The sequence below is a fragment of the Pteropus medius genome, unplaced genomic scaffold (assembly GCF_902729225.1).
Source record: "Pteropus medius unplaced genomic scaffold, Ma_sr-lr_union100, whole genome shotgun sequence".
NCBI lineage: Eukaryota > Metazoa > Chordata > Mammalia > Chiroptera > Pteropodidae > Pteropus > Pteropus medius.
Window position 1 is genome coordinate 23,319,588 of NW_024354502.1, and position 22,948 is coordinate 23,342,535.

Below are 22,948 nucleotides of genomic sequence, written 5' to 3' on the forward strand. Positions count from 1 at the left end.
GTAAAGTCCTCAAAAGATGTTCTTCCTAAATCATACAAATGCCTATAGATAAGAGATTGATTTACATGTAAGTTTATTTCAAAAATGGGAAAGAGATATTGGTTACACATACATAAAGTTTGGTCTTCTGGTCCACTGAATTATATAGACACACACACACACACAAATATGTATGTATTTATATAGTATTTTTTTTAACATATAGGTGTCTAACTTGTATTTTATAAACTCACATGTGTCTTATGCCCCTATTAACACCCTCCAGTGACTTCCCATCTCTTTTATTAGAAAGGCTCAGTTTCTTATCATGGCCTTTATGTCTGTTTATTCTACGGCAAGCCTATTCCTCCAATCTCAATTTACCTCATCCCATACTTTTTTGTTCACTATAATCCAGCCATATCATTTGGGTTATTAACACAGCCAGATTATCTCACTTTAGGGCAGTTCCCATTGAACAGAAGAAATGTCACTCGTCTTTTCACATGATGAGCTCTGCCCTTTTAACCATTCAGGTCTCTGTTCAATGTCAACACCTCTGAGATATGCTCCCTCCTGGGCACTTTCACATTAGTATCATATTTTCTTTCTGGCACACATCACTATTATCTTACTCATATTTGTTGCGTGCCGTCTGTCTCCCTCCGCTAGAGGAAACTTCCTGAGAGAAAGGACTTTCTGTATCATGTTCACGACTACAACCCCAAGAGTGAGGGGACAGATGTCCAGTATAGTCACCACTAGCCCTATGTGGACATTGACCTTTTGAATGGAAGTCAATCTGAATTGAGATGTGCTTTAAGATTAAAACATGCTCCAGATTTCAAGGCCCTAGTACAAAAAAAGAACGTAAAATAATTTTTATACTAATTACATGCTGAAATAATATTTTGCATATACTGAGTTAAATAAAATATATTACTAAAGTTAATCTCACCTGTATTTTTACTCTTTTAAATGCAGTTACTAAAAAATTTTAATACATATGCGCTATTATTAATTTTCTATTGACCAGCGCTGACCTAGAACAATACCTATGTCATAGAAGGCACTAACTGAACACTTAGTACCTACTAAAGAGGCCATGTTACCACATGTTTAGGAGATTTCAGCCTCTGGCTCTTTCTACTACACTGTGCTGCTTCTACTCATGTTTTGAATACTGACCATGAACCAACCTGGGCTGCCGCTCCCTCCAGATTATTTCTCCAAAGAAAAGCATTCTAGTTTTAGAACCATCCTCTGTGTGTCCTCAGCTTCAAGGATGAGAGCACATTGTAAGTAAGAGGTTTACAAACAGAAAGCACAGGGTGAAAGTACACTCTAGGACAGAAATGCAGATATGTCAACGAAGACCATTTGCCATCTTAAAAAAATGAAGGTTCTTCAAATTCATCTATAGAGTCAGTGTAATAAACTTATAACAATGCTGATGATTTTTATTAAAGGAGTAAAAATTTGATTCTCAAAAAAGAAAAATAAATGAAGGTTATAACAGCCTCAGAGGATGATTCATACTAGCTGGTATGTAAAAGATCATGACTTCTTTCAGGATACATATATATTTTATAGTTTATTTTATAATTTCAATGCTAGATTAACTTATCTTTTTCCTCTCGTGAAGGAAGAGGTACCTACAAAAAAATTTCATGTATGCCTCATAGTATGGCCAATGGAGGGAATAAACTGAATTGCATTTTAAATGCTTTAAGTGCAAAGGGGAAGCCTCTGTTTATACACCTATAGACATACACATACATGCATCCTAGTACTGTTATCTGCATGCGAAGCAATGGGGGTCTTAGTCTCGTTTGTTTTTTCTTCCTGCGTAAAGCTGTGACCACAGTGGAATGTACGTTGTCAACGTTTGTTCTTCTCCATCTATAAGTAAGTGTGTTTCTTTTTCCCTCAGTGAACTAGGCACTGTTATTTCATTTAAACCTTTAACAACCTTAAGACTTAGGTACTATTATTAGATCCCCATTTTAGAAAAGAAAAAGATGAGTAAGAGGCAAGTAACTTGCCCAAGATTGCCTAGCTAGTAAGTGGTGAATGAGACAGTCTACCTAAGAAGTCTAACCCCAGAGTCAGTATACTGCCTAGCTGTGAAGGAAGTGGATCAAATGCAATAGTGACGGACAAAATGCTGGGAAAATCCTATGGCCTCTGTCAAAGGAGCTGGACGTCAATAACCACTTATTATGTGTAAAGCATATAGCAATCTCTGAAAATTAAACTCAGACAGAAGTTTATTATTTTCTTCTTTGTCTACTTTGATGGTTTTCAAATTTTGTACAAGCATATTTTATAATGAAAAAAATTAATTTTATGGAAACCAGACCTCATAGGCTATTCTTTTTTTTTTAAGGCGAGGCACCCCTTAGTTGACCTTACAGATTGCAAGGACCTTGTCAACTTACTATCTCTTATTTTTTCTTTTCTACACCTACAGCACCTGATCTTCCTAGGTGGTGTCCCATCCAAGTACTATCCAGGCCCGATCCTGCTTAAATTCCGAGATCAGATGGGATTGGGCTTGTTCAGGGTGGCATGGCTGTAGACTTTATAGGCTATTCTTTGACTACCTCATAGATCTTAAAAGACACAGATAAACAAGCAAGCAAACTCAAGGCTTTATTCCAAAAATACAAATATTAATGTAATGTGTATTAATATAAAATATTGATATAACAAAAATAATAATCTTAATGAGAACTGCAGGTCTTATTCTGGGGGGGAGGGGGAAACACTCCAGAATTAAATCTCACATAATCATGAAAAAATTTTAAATTTCTACATTTTTCAAAGAATATAAAACTCAGAGAAATTTAAAAGGTACAAATAAAAATGAAAATCATAAAGTATTCTGTCTGCACTCAAAATGAGATACTATTTATCATAAAATGTTAATTTGAGATGAGGAAAGTTTCAAAATTCTATTCCTATAAATGATTTACCAATCACTCCGAAAATACTGAATATATCACAGTGAAATGGCTTAGGTAGAACCAAAGTGTAAATCAAATGGAAACACAGTAGATAGTATAAAACAGGGTAATAACATTCTATCTCCTGGCACATCAATTCATTTGAAATAATGTGTAGCATACCATGGTAATTATGACAGTTACTTCGAGGAATTAAAAGTCATTCCTTTTAATTATGTCATAGGCAAAGGAGGAAATGGTTCTAACAGCAATACAGGGATTTTTACAATCGGTAATAGCACTGGTCAGTGACAGGAATATTTTTTACTCATTCTTTGTATAGTAGCTCCACAAACTCAAAGTCAGAGCGCACTGACGTCACGTTGTTTCCTAAATTAAATTCCTGCCTTAATAATGCAGTTCTATTTTGAAAAGGATCTTAAGAAAAGCTATATCACAGGCCACAAAAGGCATAATTAGAAAATGTTTCCTAATAGTCAGTTAATCATTGAAATAAAATAGGCATATAAAGAAATTCCCTGAAATGCCTCTGGAGAAATAATCTATTTCTAATTCTACTTCCCCTTCTATTTCTTGGATTTGTTTCCTTTCCATAAAACTTGTAGCTAGCTAGCTAACTACCTGATTTATGTTCCCACATCCTACTTGCCTAGTCATAAGTCATTCTTACGTTTCAATTTTCTGTAATTTTTGGAAACATTTCTGGCACTGTACTTCATGAAAACAAACAGTACTTGGAGTATATTCTCACCATTAAGACTAGAGGAGTACAATTTTCAGCTGAATTCACAGCAATAGTATGAACTACTCAGAGCAAAATACAGAGCCCTCGAACCCCACAGGGGCAAACAGAAAACCCAGGTTCAAGTCCCTACTCCTGGGCCTCACGCTCTCAGGTTGAAAGCTTAGGAAAGAATAAGAAATAAGGCAGACTTCATTCCCCTAAAACAGATGGTGGGTTCTAATATACTTTCTGCATGTGTGCAGTGATTGTTCACAACTTTTTACTGAAGTATATTCATACAGAAGAGTTTTTTGTAACTTGCTAATTTATAACTTTATTCTTAAATTTTACTGAAGTATATTCATACAGAAGAGTTTTTTGTAACTTGCTAATTTATAACTTTATTCTTAAACTCAAAATTTATTTCACAAATATTCAATAGATTCATGTAACACGGGATAAACATTGTGGCATTGCAAAGATTAACAGGATATAATCTTTGTTCTCAGATGCTTAGCATCTACTAGGAAGAGAGTGAAAAATTCAACAGCAGATAACAGATGAAGAGCTAAGGGAATTCAGAGGGGGCAATATTAATTTTCGGCCAAGAGGAACAATAAATAATTTATCAGAGGACATGGTTATTAAGGCTGGGTCTTACTTTCCCTCATAAAATGTTTTCGTTGAGATATACTTGACATGCCAGAAAATTCACCCTTTAAAAAAGTATACAATTCACTGGTTTCTTTTAGTATATTCATAAAGTTGCACAGCCATCACCACTGATTCCATAATATTTTAATTGTCTCCAAAAGAACTCCTGTACTTTTAGCAGGCACTCCCCATTTTCCCCTACCTCTAGCCCCTGGCAATCACTAATCTACTTTTGGTCTTTATGGATTTGCCTATTCTGTATATTTCACATAAATGGAATCAGATGATATGTGGCCTTTTGTATCTGGCTAGTTTCACTTAGCATAATGTTTTCAAGGTACATCCAAGTTGTAAGGCCTACAGATTTAAAATAAGCTATAAAAAGTTAGGAAGGATTAGTTTAACAAGGTAATACCTTAAATGTCAAATTCAAAGAACCTCTCTTAACTCCTCACTCTCCAAACAAATTAGCTCCTGCCAGCCATACACTTCCATATTGAGAGATTTATATTGACATAATTAAGTCTCAGAAAGGTTGCTTCTATAACAATAGAAAAGCCAGTAAACAGCATTGGCATTTTTGTGATTATGTTCACTGGAGAACCAATGAGTGACCGGACCTAAAAGGAAGGAAGTAAAATAAATTTAATAAAAAATATACATGATCTATACAGAGAGTTTTGGAAATACTACCACGGAGCACTATAGGAGATCTGCATAAGAGGCATACGCTGTGATTAGACATTATTTTAAAAGTTGTACATCTCTGTAAAATTTATGAAAAATCATTGAATTACAGACTTAAAGTGGGTAAATTTTATAGTATATAAACTATAGCTCAATAAAGCCATTTAAAAAAATAAAAGATATAACCAGACAAAATATAACACATAAAGATGTCACTTCTCCTTAAGCTAATCAAAAAAATTAACACAGGCACAAAATACAACAGGATTCCCTGAGACCTGGACAAGTTGATGCTAAAGCTTAGAAGATTTCTGTAAAAGATAGCCTTACCATATACTAAAGTATATTTGCTGGGGATATGGGGAACTAGCACTGAGCATTTATTGCCATTTTCTACTGTGTCCTCCTATTCTGCACAGACTAAAAGCTAAAATCTAAATTCTCTAGATTTCCTTGCAGGTGGGTGCCAGTAGATTAGGTGTTCTCAAGTAGACGCAGACATAACAAGACTTTCTCCTCCAACCAAACACCTTGAGCCCTGTCCTTGGCCCATTCAGTCCAGTTTTAGCATGAATCCTACTGAGTCAATTTATTGAAAATCCCTCACTCTTAGTATCTGATCAAATTCTTACCCCTCAGCCTCTAGAACGTATCACCCTAGCCTGCCTTCAGCCATTGAGTTGGACTAGCAAGAATCCCCTTAGCCTTGATGTCTCCTCTTAGTAACTGTCCATCCACTGACCCCCACCCTGCTCCTTGGTTATAAACCTCCACTTGTGTTTGTTGGTGTGGGAGCTGAGCCTGAACTCTCTCCCCCTTATCACGAAACTCCACTGCAGTAGTTCCTCTTGAATAAAGTCTTCTTTACCATTTTAACAAGTGTCTGAATAATTTTTTCATTAACACACAATAAAACTGAAAAGCAAGTCTAAGAAGAAGGCATACTATGTGAATCCACTATATAAAGTTCAAGCACATGAAAATTAAACAGATCGATTAGTGATATAAATGTATATGGTAAGTCTATAAAGAAAAGCAAAGGCATTATAAACAGTTCAGAAGGGCGGTGTCTCTGAGGTCAGAGAAAAGGATATGCCATCAGGAAAGGACGTGTAAGGCTCATTGGAAAGTAAGGTAAAAATCAACTTCTTAAATCAAGTGGCGGGTACACAAGTACTTGCAGCACCATTATTTGATATGTTTTAAAAATATTCTATAAATGTTGTTTTATACCCGTTTAATATTTAATGAGACAATTCAATAAAAAATGAGGATCTCCAAATGATCGTTAATGAAAAAGCTAAGACTGGTGTTTATCGTACGTGAAACTTTACTGAAAGGTTTTCACTTTTCCAAAATAAAAATTTGGGAGAAAAAAAAAAATGATCTTCACAGTAAACTTATGCTAAATTGTAAATCATATTCTGATTTCAAAAACTTTAGAATGTAAGTGCAAACAACAAAATGCATCATCAGAGAAGACGCAGCTAAAGAAAGGGCACAGGTGGAGGAGCACTGGACATCTGAATTCAGTTCCTGCTCAACCACTGGCAAACTTAAGACCTCAAACAAATCAAAGGACTCTGTAGGCTTAATGTATCTAATTTTAAAAAGATATTAAGCAAACAAAGTAAGGAAATGTTCACCAAGCAAAGCAGTTTGCTTAAGCAGAACATTCAGATAAGTGGGTTCTACCAGAGGTCTTCTATTAGTCTTTCCAAATCTACTCTTCGTCATCCACTCCTCTGCCCCAGGAGGCGGACCTGTATGGACTATCAACAGGGCTCCCGTGCCCTCTGGCTTTAGTTGAGCTCAGCCAGTGAAGAGCCCAGACAGAGATCAGAGAGAGGGAAGAGAACAGAGAGCCAGAAAGGCCACCTCCTGCTGTCAGGTTGCCCTGAGTTGGCTATGGCCCTAGACCAAAGGTCAGCACTACTCATGAAGAGGTTAACTCTATGACTCTCTCATTCCCAGCTCCAGTAACCCTAGACTCTCATTCCCCCCTAGGTCTAAGGATAGTAACAGCTGGTCTTGATTATCCACATTACTTCATTGTCCCTAATGTCACGTCTCTTACATCTTTGTAAAAAGACCTCCTTGAAAATAAATATTCATTGAATTATCCTTTTAAAAAAATAAGCAAGATGTAGTTGAGGTGTAGAATATGCAATCTTTTGAGCCATGTCATTTAAAGGATGGATGGATGGAGAGAGAGAGAGAGAGAGAGAGAGAGAGAGAGAGAGAGATAAAAGGGTGCATGGATGAAAATAAAGGGCCAAGATAGTTCCTATGGCTTAGCTTCCCCTGCTGTTGCCTGAGTATGTCCATTTCCTCAAGACTGTTGGAACTTTTATGCACAAGCGGACAAGATGTGCAGACTGCCAAGCTTGTCTATTGGCTGTGTGAACAGAGAGCAGGTAGGCAGCCTGGGACTCTTTCTGAATGACAGAGCAAGGAAAGCCTTTCTCTGTGGTGCCTGTAGCCATATGGAAAACACCAACCAATCATACTTTTTTTTTTCCTATTTCTTAGTTTTTATTATCAAAACTTCCAAACATACACAGAAAAGTATAATGAATCCCTGTCATCTATTTTGCCTATATTGTTTCATCTCTGATCACTTCATTTTTGTCCATTCTACTGCTGGTGGAAATCTGGATTGTTTCCAACTTTTGGCTATTATAAATAAAGCTACTATGACCATTTTTATATGTGCCTTGTGATGAACACAAGCATTCATCTCTGTAAGGTACACATCTAGGAGTGAAACTGCTGGGTCATAGGGTAGATGCTTATTTAGCTTTAGTTTCCCCAAAGTGGTATGATTTACACTCCCAGCAGCCATGAGAATTCCAGTTGGTCATATCCATATCAGTATCAACAGGTGGTGCTGTCGGTTCTGTTAATGTTGGCCATTTTGGAGGGGACAGTGATTCACTACTGTGCTTATAACTTGCAATTTTCCTTATAACTAATAATGCAGAGAATTTTATCTCCTTGTCAGCCATATAAATATCTTCTTTGACGTTATCTGTTTTTTGTCTTATTGATATCATTCAAAACCATTTATTGACAAGACTACCCTTTCTCCAATAAATGCAGTGGTGTCTTTTCCACAATTAGGTGACCATATGTGGGTAACCATCAACTCTTGATGATTTTTATGGTCATCTCCTTCTTTGGGCCAGATGTGTCTAATCAGTGAATAAAATAAAAATAAGTTTGATTAGAAAGACAAGTCTACAAAATTAATCAGAAATTTGGATGATCTTTTTGGTAGTGTGCATAATACTGACACTTCCAGTTACAATTCTTTGCCAATCCCTTAAAATCTCACAAATAAAATTCCATTACTTCTATTCAAAGTAAGCTACGAGTGTATAATACTCTATGTCACATACATGCTTTTCAATCATTATCCTTTAATCTTCTAAGTCAATAAACTATCTTTTAACTTTTTATTCTGAAATCATTTTAGATATATAGGGAAGTTGCAAAAACAGTAGAGTTCAAGTATACCCTTCATCCTGTTTCCCTTAAGAGTAACAATTTGCCTAACTATAGTGTAATTCTCAAAACTAGGAAATTAACATTTGTATAATACTATTAATTAAACTACAGACCTCATTTGAATTTCACCTGTTGCCCCTCAATGTCCTTTTTCGGTCCCAGAATCTAATCCGAGATCTCCCAGTGCAATGTCAGTGTGTCTCCTTAGTTTCCTCCCACCTATGACAGCTCCTCATCCTTTCCTAGTACAGCGGTCCTCCACATAACGACATTTCAGTCAATGAGGGATCACACTTATGATGGTGGTCCCATAAGATTTTAATGGAGCTGAAAAATTCCTATCACCTAGTGATACCATAGCCATCGTAACATCATAGTGCAATGCATTATTCACATGTCTGTGGTGATGCTGGTGTAAACGAACCTACTGCACTGCCAGTCATATAAAAGCACAGACATATAATACTTGATAATGATAAGAAATGAATGACTACGTTACAGGTTCGTGTATTTATTATATTAAACTGTTTATCGTTTCGTGTATATTTCTACTTATAGCAAAATTTGCTGTAAAACAGTATGCTGTGCTGTCTGGCGGCAGCTTCATACAACTTGTTTACCGCGTCTCTTGATTGCGTGATTTTCTCTTGTCCTTGATTTACTCTCATGTTGCTTTATAAATTTAGTGTAGCCTAAGTGTACAGTATTTATAAAGTCTACAGTACCATTAGGTAATGTACTAGGCCTTCACATTCACTCACCGCTCACTCGTTGACTCACCTAGAGCAACTTCTAGTCCCACAAGCTCCATTCATGGTAAGTGCCGTAAGTGTATAGCATTTTAAATCTTTTTTACTATATTTTTATTGTACCTTTTCTATGTTTAGATAAGGTTAAATACACAAATACTATTATGTTATAACTACCTACAGTATTCAGTACGGTAACATGTGTACAGGTTTACAGTCTAGAAGCAATAGCCTATACCATTTAGCCTAGGTGTGTAATAGGCTATGCCATCTAGGTTTGTGTAAGTGCATTCAATGTTTGCACAATGACAAACTCACCTAATGACACATTTCTCAGAACGTATCCCTATCATTAGGTAGCACAAGACTATATAGTCAAAATTTTTTATAACAAAAAACATTTATTTATAAATTATAAATATATATTATTACTAATATTTTTGTGTCACATAAAAATACATAAAAATACAAATATTAAAGGGCTGCATTTTACAAAAAAGAAATCCTTACATTTTCTTTATCCCAATGGATTTTCCTATATGCTCCCATTTTGATGTAAATAATAGGAATTTGGCTTTCTTCTACCAGATCATTTTAGGTAAAGATCACATGAAAAACTAAGACACATTCCTGCTCTGCTTCTGGAGAAAATCTTCAGATGGCTACCAGCATTCCAAAAAGATATTAACTTCAAGTTGCTATATTCCATAATTTTCAATTTAAAGCAATTGACTGTACCCATTTCAATGACTATTAAATCTATCCGCATGTGAATTTATTAGATAGGCTTGTTGGACATAAGTTTTGACCTGCAAACATATTTAAAAAGGAGATCAAAACATGTGAAAAGGAAATGTAAGAGAAAAGAAGTTTAAAAAAACGATTCGCTCAAGTGAATATCCATTCTTCTGTACCTTTTTAATCATGTGATTTAAATGATCTATAGATAGTCCTAAAAGTAATTACAACCATTCACTTGCTCTTTTCAAATGTATGAAATATGAGAAAACGCAAATGCAATGGAATTAATACCCAGAACATTACAAAACATTTACTATTTTAAAGTCTTAAATACCAGTAAGCCTTTGAAGCCAGCTAAATTAATCTATACTGCCAGATAGTCATATTAACCCAGCTTAATCTCTGGCAATTAGAACAAGGTATGCAGCGTTACTATTCGACTCAGATAGAACCATAGCTGCATTATTTAAAACTTCTTTTTCTAATCTCAATTATTTTAGAAAAGGAATCCTGCTACTAGAAATACTGTAAGATAATTTATCTTTAAATGTCAATCAAACATTATACTTATAGCTTAGATAGTCTTTTAACTCAGGGGAAGAAGGCAGAGAGAGATTAATTTAATATTAATAGAACTCATTATCCTTTCTAGAAGAATTCATTAGAGTAACAGGGTTATTCAGAATGGAGAGAATGAGCAATATAACAGCAGAAGTCACATCTCAATCTGACAAAGTCCCCAACCCCAGGATAATATGATGTCCTGACTTCTTAGTACATATTAGGAAACAATGGTGGTGGAAGACGATAGATATAAAGTGTCTCCTGGTTTTCCCTTTACTTCACTTCCAGTTGTTCTTCGGTTCCTCCTCCTGAACTGCAATGTTGGGGCTCCTTTGGGGCTCAATCATGGGCCCCCTTCCCTTTTCCCTTTACTGTCTCTCTAACATAAATGCCAGTTTTAGGTTGATGTCATCAAATTTACCGCAGCCCAGCCTTCTGGGTTACAGGTTCACATATCCGACTACCTTTTAAAACTCTCCACTTTAAGATAGCTCACATTTCATCTATAACATATCTAAATAAGCACAGCTAGTAAAACAGCAAAAAATACTGAACACCTATTACAGGCCACACTCCATTCTAAGCATTTTTCATGTATTAACTTATTTAATCATCACAACAATCCCATGAGATAGATACAACGATCATCCTTATCTTTCAGAGGGGGAAACTAAGGCACATAAAGTAACTAGCCCAATGTTAACACACTTAATACATAGCAGGGTCAGAATTCAAACTAAGGTCTGGCTTCAGATCCTATACCCCTGACAACTATACTAAGTCACCTAAATCGAAATCAAGTTTTCTCTCCCACATTTGTTCCCTTCTCCTGACCATAAATTCTCTCATCCCAATAAAGAGGCACGTAGTTTACTCAAGCTGGAAAGTAGGAATCATCGATTCCTTCCTTTCCCTCACTGCCCACACCAGCAAGTTGTCAATTCTACCTCCAAAACCTAGTCTCATCCCCAATCCTAGTATAGTCCGCATTGCAGAGAAACGTCCCGGAAACCAGTCCCCTAAATACATCCTCTACTCAGCAATGAAAGGGATATCCTTAAAAGACACCAGTTCATAAACGCTGAATTATTTAAAAACACTGAATAGCTTTCTCTCCCGCTGAGAATAAAATCCAGAAGCCTCACTATGTCTTTTGGAAGTGTGAAAATTAATAAACAGAAACCTCATTTAAAAATGGAGTTGGGAGCTTAGGAGGGAGAACTGTCCCACTCCTGTCACTCAACGCACACTACTGACCCCAACAGGAAGAGACTTACCTTGCATCTTCCATAGGAAGTGATACTATTTTAACCACCTCAGCAGGAGAAAGAAAAGATTGCTCTTTGCCTAGTGCTAGCTCAGCCAATGGGAGACAGCTATAACTGAGCCAATGAAAAGTCACTTTACTTCTAACTTAATTTCCTCCAATGGACTCTTTGTTTACAAGAGACCCACCCAAGTCCATACATGGGCATTCCTCATCTTTGTTTCTCTGGATTCCAGGTGGTTTACATTAGACCCCAATGTCCCAAATTGCAATTCTTTGTTGTTCTGGAATAAACCCATTTTGCTGGAGAAATATCTGGTTGTCTATTTGTTTAAGATCAACAAAGACTCCCAGTTTATTTCTGAAACTGCATCTTAAGCCACTCTCTCTCCAGTTGCATTTTTTTTTTTTCAAATGTATTTAAAGTTCTCCAAAGCCAATGAAAATAAATGTGCATAACCTTTTGTTTGGGATTATGCACAGCAGTGACCCTTTCAGTCGGCGGGGACAGAGGGTGACTGTAATTATAAAATGTTTGGGTCCCTGTGATCCTCCGAGCTGGGTGCCCAGCCTTCTCCTGTTTAGTCCACATTCAGGTGCCTGTGTATGTTTCCAATAATCAGAAAAAGGCCTCTTTAAAATCCACCAAATAACCAGCAACGTGGTTTCTAGAATGGAGAATGACCACCTCCTGGAAGAAAGGTAAATACTGAAACATAACAGAAGACATGATAAGGTACGCATTACCCTTTTAAACTTCTTCCTGCCATTTATTTACTCCCCTCCTCCCAAAAAGACCAAAAGGGCAGGGTGAAAGTCATAATAAAGCAATCATTTTAAAAATGGGCACATTAACATAAAATGTAAAAACAAAAAAGTAAAAGATATATTCTTTAGACTCTTGCACTTAGAACATAGGCAGAACACAGGCAGCACGTAAATATTTCTTGATGTGATTTGTAACAATGGAAAGTTAAATATCAGTTCAAATGAGCCCATGAATCTATATTTGTAATCTAATAGAAAGAACTGACAGCCAGATTCCCTGCCTTTAAAAATACCAAAATACCTAGAGTTGCAATCTGATGTACTTACTGGCATCATCCATGAACTCAAAGTCACCTCCTAGTTCAGAACTTGAAAAGTGATACTGATCTGGATCAGCCAGAGCGCTCAGTAGAATCAACAGTACCACAGCATTGATGATCTGCAATGAGATAAAAAATTTAATATACCCAAAATATAGTCCCCATAAAAGAAAATTATACTGACCACATGGAGTTTAACTTCAACAGAGACTTAACTTTCAACACTAAGCCCCCCGCCCCCCAACCAGGAGGACAGGCGAACATTCTCAAGGCTGAAACACTACCAGCCCATTCAGATGCAGCCAAAGGCAGAAGGCTTGGTACCCAGATGATAGCTGGATTTCACCTCACTGCCCCCTTCAGCCAGGACCCTAGAGCAGTGAACAATTGGCACAAACATATGCAGCAGCTCTGATGCCAGTAGTTGGAAAAGCACAAAAACTCTCTAGTTAGCCACATACACTCTAGTGAGAAACCCCAAGTTTTTGCAGGTGATAAGACATTCTCCACAGGTTCAGATCATCTTGGAAACAATGTCAGAAAATGAATGCAAATCTACTTAGTGGCACAGCCAGGATCCTTTTCCTGCAGTAGCTCATGTGAGCCCCTTTCTGTCCTAGGCCCACATTTCTGTCTCCTAAAAATCAATGAATACATTTCCCTCGGGTATTTCGAACTCAGCTTGTCTGAGTGGAAATCATCTTCCTTAACATCTCCCGCCTCTGCTCTTTTTCTGTTCTCTGTCTTAAAAAATAATGTCACCATTAATAATTAAAAGTGGAAAACACTCAGGCACAATGCTAAGTGCTTTATGTGGATCCTCTCTCGTAAGCCCTGCAATAGCCTAACGAAGTACTTGCTAAATTATCCCTATTTTATAGATGAGAAAACTGAGGCTCGGGGGTTAAGTACATTGCCCAAGTTCAGGCAGCTAACTGTGGAATTTGAATCCAGGAATTTCAATTCCAATACCAAATCTCTTAAAGTCTCTTTTCATACTTGAAACCTGATCACCTTTGGGCTTTTCATCTTCCTCATCCCTTCTCTCCAATCAACTGCAAAATTCTGACCATTCTACTTCTGCATCTCTATTTCACTTATTCATCCCGCCCGCCTGCTGCATGCTGTGCACACACCAAGTGCAGTGGGCTGAGGGGCAGGCGTTCTAGAGTTTAGCTCAGACCTGGGCTGAGATGGGGTTGTTATTTCTTTTTTCTGGGTTTAGAAACTTATGATAGAGCCCTATGTTTTACTCTTGTCAAAAAGGAGAGAAAAGATAAATAATCTTCATACATAGAGTAAGTCCTTTTACTAACTAAAGGCGTAGCCTAATATAAAAATAATATTTGGAAATACCTATTTACAGAAGAGGTTCAAATAGTCAGGTTATTTGTTTTACAAAATCCAGAATCCATTTTTAAACACAAGTGGTTAGGATCGTTGTAGGATTTGGAATACTTTTCTTCCTCTACCTTTCAAACTGACTGATTTTGGGGGGAAAATATATATATATATCAATGAGGATAGCAATTTTCCAAAGTATACATATATAACTAATTTAAACAGATACTACAAGCATGTGGTTAAACATTTCTTTGAATTACAAGAGGGTATAAAGTGAAAACTCCCTCCTCTTCTTATCCACCAGTCACCCTCCCCACAATGGTTATCAGAACTACCCATTTCTTGTTTTCTCTCCAAAGATCAAAGAAAACCTTCGTAGCACATTTTAAAGAGAGTGTGATTAGCAAAACTCTAGTTAAAGAAAACATTTTAGGACATATCTAAGGCTTAACGGAAGGTACAAGCTAGTCCCACAACTGGCACGTGATGTTTGACAAAGATGTTCTTTGATAAACTGTCAAGTTTTCTTGGCATTTCATTCCCTCTATACTCTTATCTTTGGAAAAGGCAGTCCAAAGATTATGGACTGAAATAAGATCCAATAAAGTAACCTCAGAATGTGTTTTGAAAAAGTAGAGCACCAGACAAAGGCGGAATATTTGTGGTTATTGTAGTGCGGTTGATTTTCAGGCTGAAAAGGGAAAACATAAATGTGGATTCATGGGCTGTGCTTTCACGAAGGGCAGAGTAGGGAGGGTAAGAGAAGAAGGTGAGGAGGAGGTGCAGTGTGTCTGGTTATAGAAATATGGCCCGGATTTAGAGATCCCGCAGGGCTGGTTGTGGAGTTTGGATTGTATTTCTAAGTGTAATAAGACGCCAGTGGAGAATATTAAGGAAGGGAAAAGTGTGATCTAATTGGCATTCAAATGAGTAAATTACGTAAAACACCTAGAGGGTGACTGGCATATAACAGCCACTCAGATTAGTTCCCTTACCTCTTCACACCTTAACAAGAACCATATATAAACTCTTGGCTGGCATCAGAAAATTATCCAGTTTCCAGATCCTCTGAGCCAGTGTTATGCAGCTGCTTTCCTGCCCTTTCAGTTTTAATGACCTATCACCTCTTATTCAGCTTGTTACTATTCCCTTGCCTGGCTTATATTTACTAATTGCCTATCACAGATCAGGTATCTGCTAAGCGCTTAGGAAGAATTCTCCAGGACTCAGAATATGAGGTTAAATAAGTTATGGGCCCAAATAACACAACGCATAAAGTAGTAAGCCCAACCAGAGTTTAGAGAAAGAATAATGAAGTTCAGAGAAAGACAGTACCAACGGGGTGACTGGGAGATGCAACGAAGATGGTAGCATTTGTACAGTGAACGGAAAGACAAGAAGGTTGTGGAATCTCAGAGGCTTGGAAAAGAACAAGTTCAAGTATGACTAAGGCCACTGGGACAGGAGCCTGTACTAAAATTGGCAAGTAGTTCAGTTTGATTGGGACACAGCATACGGAGCAAAGTGTTAGGAAATAAAACTAGAAATGCAGGCTGGGGCCAGACGGTGGAGGGTCCTCGACACCAGGATAGGAATTTGGGGTTTTATTCAAAGAGTTAATGAAGGATACGTAAAAGGTTTTTGAGGTGGGATACGACATGATCAGAGCTGTCACTAGAAACTACAAGCTAAAATGGAGGCAGGAAACCAGACTATCTCAATAGTCTGGTGAAGAGCTAATAAAGATTTTATGGACTCAGCTCTATTCTCATGCCAACCCTGTAAGATTGTTATCTTATGCGTTAGTTTGAGAGGTTAAGTGAATTTATCTTAGGTTTAATATGTTAAAGAGCCATGGTTTGAACCCAAGGCCTTTCCCCAGAGTAGTAGAATTATCAGAGTTATTAAGTGACTAGATGAAAAGATAAAGGGAAGCAAAAAAGACAGATTTCAAGCCTGGGTGATAAGATATATCTTATCAGAAATAAGGAAGATCACTTGAAGGACCACAACAAGGTTGATTTTAGATATGTTGTACTGAAAAGTACTTGTAGGATGTCCAAATAATCATATTTTTAGCTTGTCTATCTGGCCTCTAATGCTCTTTCTCTCTATTCGAAACCTTTGGTACTCAAGCCTGCCCTCAGCTTTTGTTTGCCTGCTCAAGTTCTGACGGCCTGATACCTAGTCTCGTGTGCATTCTGCTCTCTTCTGCTCAGTCTCTGAACATGTCACATCATTCCTGACAACAGTTCTGACTACTGGTTTGGTGTGTTCCCCTCACTCCAAACTGGGTTCTATACTTAGCTGTGCACTAGCTGCTCTAGTAACTATTATCTGCCCCTGTATTTCTAGTCCTATGGCCCCTTCTCTGTACTCATAAGCCACAGAACACAGTCCTGGGGCCAAGTCCGCTTCCAGGTGTCCATGTTCTTTGTGAGGTAGTCCAGAGAAAGTAGACATATATAGAACTAAGATGTGATGGTAAGGTCATTCGTTATATGTCACAAATGATTCACCATTATGCTCTTTTAATCACAGAGTGAATATTTCATAATAGAAGGTGTGCGCTGACACATATTTACTGTATTATTATGTAAAACCTAAACTGTTGGAAGAGAATTTGGCACACCATGATGTGAATGCAGTAATGACAGGGTGATCTGTGAGGACGTAGGTCTGTGCAAAGGGGAGGGGCAGGGGTAGGACTGGCCATGGCAACAACTAAACACAGTCAGACGGAAAAGGTCAAATACAGGTCAAAGTCCCAAGAACATTGGATAAGAAGTAATTCCCGAAAGAGAAAAAATGGAAATCACCCAATCATCCATTCTGACCAAGAATGAAATGTCACCACAAATGAGAACCAAGAGATGCTAAACCTTGCCAGGAACAGATTATGTAATCACCACAGCTAATCTAAATGAAGAGAAAATGAGGGCATATTTATTTTCTCATTCAGTTAATGCTCACTTGCATTTGGACTTTGTCCATTTTGATAGGTTGTATACAAACTGTTCCCAATTCTATTTACAAAGTGTTCCTGCGGTGTCACATATTTTCCCCTTGTTCTTGATAATGATTACTTCCGTATGTAAATAAATTCAACTTCTGTCCAATTACTTAAGTGGTCTTCAGGCCCTTGTATTTTCTCTAGGGATCCAAAGTGCTCTTGACCTTTAAGTCACATATCATCAGATCCTAACTTGCAGCTTAAATCTAAACAACTGAAAATGTAAAAAGTAATTATCAGCTCTTTTTAAAAGCCTCAATAAAAGAAACAGCCAAACCCACTGAGACAGTAATAACACGAGAATCAAAAATTGGCACAGAAAGTTGTGTCCAAAATGATTATTGCAGATTTACTTAATCAAAACATGAAACAAAAATAGGAGAATGGCTAAATAATATTACAACCAAATAACAGAATCCTAAGCAAGCTTTGAAAATCATATTCAGAAAACATTCACAGTATAAAATGAAAACTATAGTCTAAAAATGCTATATGATTCTAATTTTATTATGCATATTTGTAATATGCTCACATGTATAAATAACATACTAAAAGCACTAAAAATACAATGTTATAAAGCAAGTGGCATGTTTTCAGAAAACTTATAACTTTATCATTATACCTTTTTGTATTTTCCAGAGTGTCTAATGTGAGTATAATTGCTTTTAGAGTCAGGAAAAATTATTTAAAGCTTTGAAAATATTTTAATGTAAAATATGTTATAGAATATTATTATTAAATCTGATTCTCTAAAGAAAAATAATTAATAGTAAGAAGATGACCAAGAACAAACAAATCTGTCTGGGCATTCGAATCAAAACTTGGAAATATGTATAATGAGGGAGAAATATCAGAGTAAAATAGAATAATAATATCCGAGTAGAACAGAATAATAATAATAAAGGGATCTGCCACTTCCAATAACGGTGAACTAGGTAATACAAATCAATTTTCTCACTGAGGACAACTAGAAAACCTGGACAAAATATAAACAAATGTCTGTGAGAAAGCATTAGACAGCTAACAAGGAAGTGAAGAAGTACTGGGCTGAGATCCAGGCGAAGGCAGAAATGTCCCTGGAGCATTTGTCGATTCTAGGAAAGACGGATGAGAGCTAGGAGTTTGAGCAGCACCATCGACTTTGCTGGGCCTGGGTGTCAAAAGCTGGAGTTCAGGGCTTGTGGGGTAGAGGGGATGGGGGTAGAGGGCAGATTTCCCCAGGACTTTACCATTAAGAAATTGAAAGGATAAAGTGAACCATAGGAGTAAGATGAACCAGAAGTAGACAAGCCTTTATAGGGACACAGCCCAGTTTTGCATCATCTGAATCCTGAGATTGGATCAGGGGATCCTCAGATACTAGACCCCAGTAAGAAGCTACTAAAATCCCTAATGGAAAAATATATCATCCTATGCCTCAAATTATTTCTTCAATTTTTCAAATACAATGTCTAATATAAGAAACAGAAGATAGGACGCTAAGATCAAGAACCAGCAGAAACAACAGAAACAGACCATAGGTGCTCTATATATTGAAGGTGATGGGCATGCCCTTTATAGTGACTATGCTTCCTATATTATAGGAGATAAGGAAGAAACAGAATGAGAATTTGGCAGGGAACTAGAATCACATACATACACAAACACAAAAGACATGACAGATTCAAAAAGAATAAACAGAAACTCTAGAATGAAAAAATATAGTCAAATCAAGAATTCAAATGAATGGATTTAACCCATTAGACACAGCTGCAAGAAAATTAATGACTCAGATAAGACAGAAGAAAACATTCAGACAGCTGGCTTTAATAATAATAAAAGTAGTAAGAAGACAATGGAGTTACATCTTCAAGATGCTGGGAAGGAAATGCCTACTTACAACTTTATATGAAGTAAAAAATAATCCTTCAAGGATAAAAATGAAACAAAGATACTTTCAGACAAAATTGAGGGAATTTGTGACTAGCAGCTCAGCACTAAAGAAAGCATTAAAGGGTGTTCCTTGGGCAAAAGAAAAATGATACCAGATAGAAGACTGAAGGTGTACAAAGAAATGAAGAACAAGAAAAATGATGATTATGCTGGCAACTGAATATTGATAACATAATAGCAATAATAATGACTTATGAGTTCAAAATATAAATAGAATCAAAATAGACAATAATAGCATATAAATCAAGAGTAGATAATTGGAATTGAATTGGTCTTAGGTCCTTGCATTGTCCAGGAAGAGAATGAAAGTACCAATTAATGTGAGATTTTAAAAAAAGTCAAGGATGTATGTTATAATCTCTAGGGTAACCTTTAAGAGAACAGTCAGACCTGAATGGTAGATACATGGGTGTTGGCTAATGACAACTGAGCTGTTCTATTTTGTGCCCTTTCTGTATGTATGCAATATTCACAGTAAAAATAGATAAAAATAAAAAATATAAATTATGGTCTGATATGCTGTTTTCAGATAGTTGGCTAATTTTTATATGTCAATATTTAGAAATTTTTTCTAATATCTATTAATGGCAGATATGCCTTTCACTGAGGTCCAACTTCAATGGCCAAATCAAAATGAAATCAAAGTTTGAACTTTTTACTTGAAATTTCTCTAAATAAAATTTTAGAATTCTATTCCAAATGTGCTTTATTATTCAAATAAGCCCCTTTCTACAATGGTCCTGCTCTGAGATTGAAATAAATTTCTAACACTTGCTATTTCAATTCAAACAATTATGGTAAATATATTTAAAAATTAGATTTACCATGAAATCCTATTTACCTAAAAAATTGACTAAATTAGTTCACCTACTGTGTGCTCAACACTCAGCTGGCTTATACAAAGATGAATAAGACATAGTCCCTGCCCCCATGGATTACCAGTGGGGTAAACACGTCAATGGCCAAGTAAAATACAGAATAAATTCTATAACATTCATTAATTCAATTATTCAAAAATTACCTATTAGGCAACAAATATATCCCCAGCACAATGCACAGGGAGATGACTTTATTAACACCAGGAAATAAGAGACTTTTGGAAATCTTGAGAGATAAAGATTACTGCACAAATAATTTTAGGGTATCAGTCTAAGTGACTAAGAATTAAGTGTGAAGAGAAAGTCCAAGGAAACAAAAACATAAAAATGAGTTAGTTCTCTGAACTGGATTATAATTGTAGCCAACATTTTACGTTGTGGAAGCTACAGATCAAATGGCAGTCTCTAGGATATATACTGTGAGGGAAAAAGTTTAAGCAGTAAAATGGAAGTTGTACCTTATTAGAGTTCCATTTCAATAGGCAAATTTTAAAAATGTACTGTAGAGATTTTTTTTATCCCAAATTCAATGAGGTCCTTCTGGTTGACCTGGTAGTCCACAGTGCCATCCTTTAGCATGTCTTCCTCCTGGGTGATGAAGTGAATTAAGAAACCACTACACATACTATTTTATATTATTGAAGCAGTTTTGCCTCCCCTATTACATTGTTCTACAGATAAGGACTCTCAGACTTCGGAGAAAACCTGATCAAGTGCATATATAAAGTGTAAAATAACTAATCATTTTCAGCTGAGACTCAACCATTGGTCCCTTTGATTCTAAATGCCATGCACACTCATTCCAGTAGCCCAGGCCCCTCCCGAGAAGTCACCACATTGCATTCACAAGCCCTGGCCAACTCTGCCAACCAGTGCCCCGGCAGCTGGCTCAGAATTCTTTTCAAGAGAGTGTTCCAGACAGCCACTCTCAATATGACAGGAAGTTGGCAAGCAAAATGAAACTGATTTTCCACCCCAGCAGCAGCAATCACAATACCTCTGAATGTACTTGGTTGGGTTCTGATCTTCACTCTCAGGCTGAGACATCATTATATACTCTGAGAATAAAGGGCCCACATGATAAATGAGAAAGATGTCTGGACAGTAGACAGAAAGCAAAAGATGGTCCCCTAACAGAGGCCAAAAAGAGGAATGCTGTTCAAAGGACCTCTGGGAGACTTGGGCGGGCAGGGGGCTGGGGGGAGGTGGTGATGGGGAGTAAAAGTATGCCTGAAAAAACATTCTAGATCTCTGAATGGGAAGAGCCAGGCCTAGCCCAGAGCCTAGTTTTAGGATGGACTATCAAGACCTAAACTCTGTACATTAAAAAAAAGTACTACAGAGTTAGAAGTCTGGCATCTGGAAAAGAGAAGGGAAAATATAAAGTGTAAAATAACTAAATCAACTTTTTAGTGCAGTGAACATGGTGCTTTGTGTTCTAATATGCTCATTAGGTCTATTAGTACCTATTTGTAACCATCCTATTCCAACAATTTGGATTATCTATGGGAAGATATCCTTTGAAAGACTGTTCAATAAAGTCATTGTATTACTTGCTCCCTGTTCAGTTGTAATATATAAAATACTTTATTCCTGTAGCTATTCACCAGACAGAAGTAAAACTCACAAAATAGAATGTCTTTACGAATGAAAGTGAAGATAGTACAGATGTAACCATTACGATATAAGTTTTGCATTCCATGCAAGAACAGTGTAGTTATATTGTACTTTAGAGTCAAAATTTTCCAACAAAATAGCAATATATTAAATATACTCAAAAACAAAAACAAATTTGGAAATTAAAAACAAAAAAATTCACTTCTAGAATTGAAACAGTTTGCAATGCTAGAACAAAGATCTGTTAAAGTATAACTTGAGAGTTAACTTTTTTAAAATAATATTTTTTTATTTTTCAGTTATAGTTGACATACAATATTAGTTTCAGGTATACAACACAGTGATTAGACATCTATGACTCATGAAGTCAATAAATCTAGTACGCATCTGACAGTTAACTTTTTTAAGTCTTAATTGTCAAATTAAAATCAAATGCAACATATTATAATCTAACCATCTTTTAGACAACTAAATGTTTTGTAATCATAATGCTGAATTGTTGAATTATGCTTTCTTTTCTCCATACATAAAATTACGCCGTAAGTAGTCATTACTATGAATCTACGCAATGGAACATTCTTGAAGGTGATATCAACATCTAATATTAGTATTTCTATTTCAAAGAAAACAGTATCAGATTACTTCAAAAGTAGATGGCCTCTGCAGATCACTGTTAGTGGCTATTGTCAAAGTAAATTAATGAAAAGATTATCTAGTAAATTATTATGTTACTAATGTAAAGACATAAATATCTTTAATATTCCATTCTTGTTTATATACTTACTTTAGAATAAATATTAAGATTAATATTTGAGAAACTCCCATTTAATTTCTAAACTACTGTTGGGGGAAAAAGAGACAAAGAAATATTCTCAGGTAAAAATAAAAGAATTGAAGAAGGCACCTATTGTTATCTACTGATTTAATTTTTAAAACATTGTCACAAAAGCTCTATGGTATTTCTCTGTTATTAATTTAAAATTTGTTCTTTATCACTATACTTTGGCTCTTATCACCAAGCAATCAGTACTTGTTCTATTCAACACTTTAGAAGAAATAAAAACTAATAGTCAAAGTTTTAACTACATAGGCAAGATTCTAAGAAAAGGAATTCAGCCTCACAAATGTATAAGTCCACTAAACCACTGCTATTAAAAGTATGGTGTGCAGACCAGCAGCTTCAGCCATCACCCAGACCTTATAACTGATGAATAACCATGAGACCCACCCAC

At 36.3% G+C, this 22,948-nt stretch overlaps 1 protein-coding gene and 1 pseudogene across 1 annotated transcript in view; both read right to left on the minus strand.

Moving 5' to 3' along the window:
• The window catches only part of LAPTM4B (lysosomal protein transmembrane 4 beta), a 66,002-nt gene that overhangs the window by 32,264 nt on the left and 10,790 nt on the right, over positions 1-22,948 (minus strand). Inside the window, exon 2 of the mRNA XM_039853943.1 lies at positions 12,940-13,051. Within this exon, the coding sequence (XP_039709877.1) occupies positions 12,940-13,051 (112 nt within the window). The remainder of the gene's footprint in view (positions 1-12,939; positions 13,052-22,948) is intronic.
• On the minus strand, positions 2,444-2,562 carry LOC120595922 (uncharacterized; annotated as a pseudogene).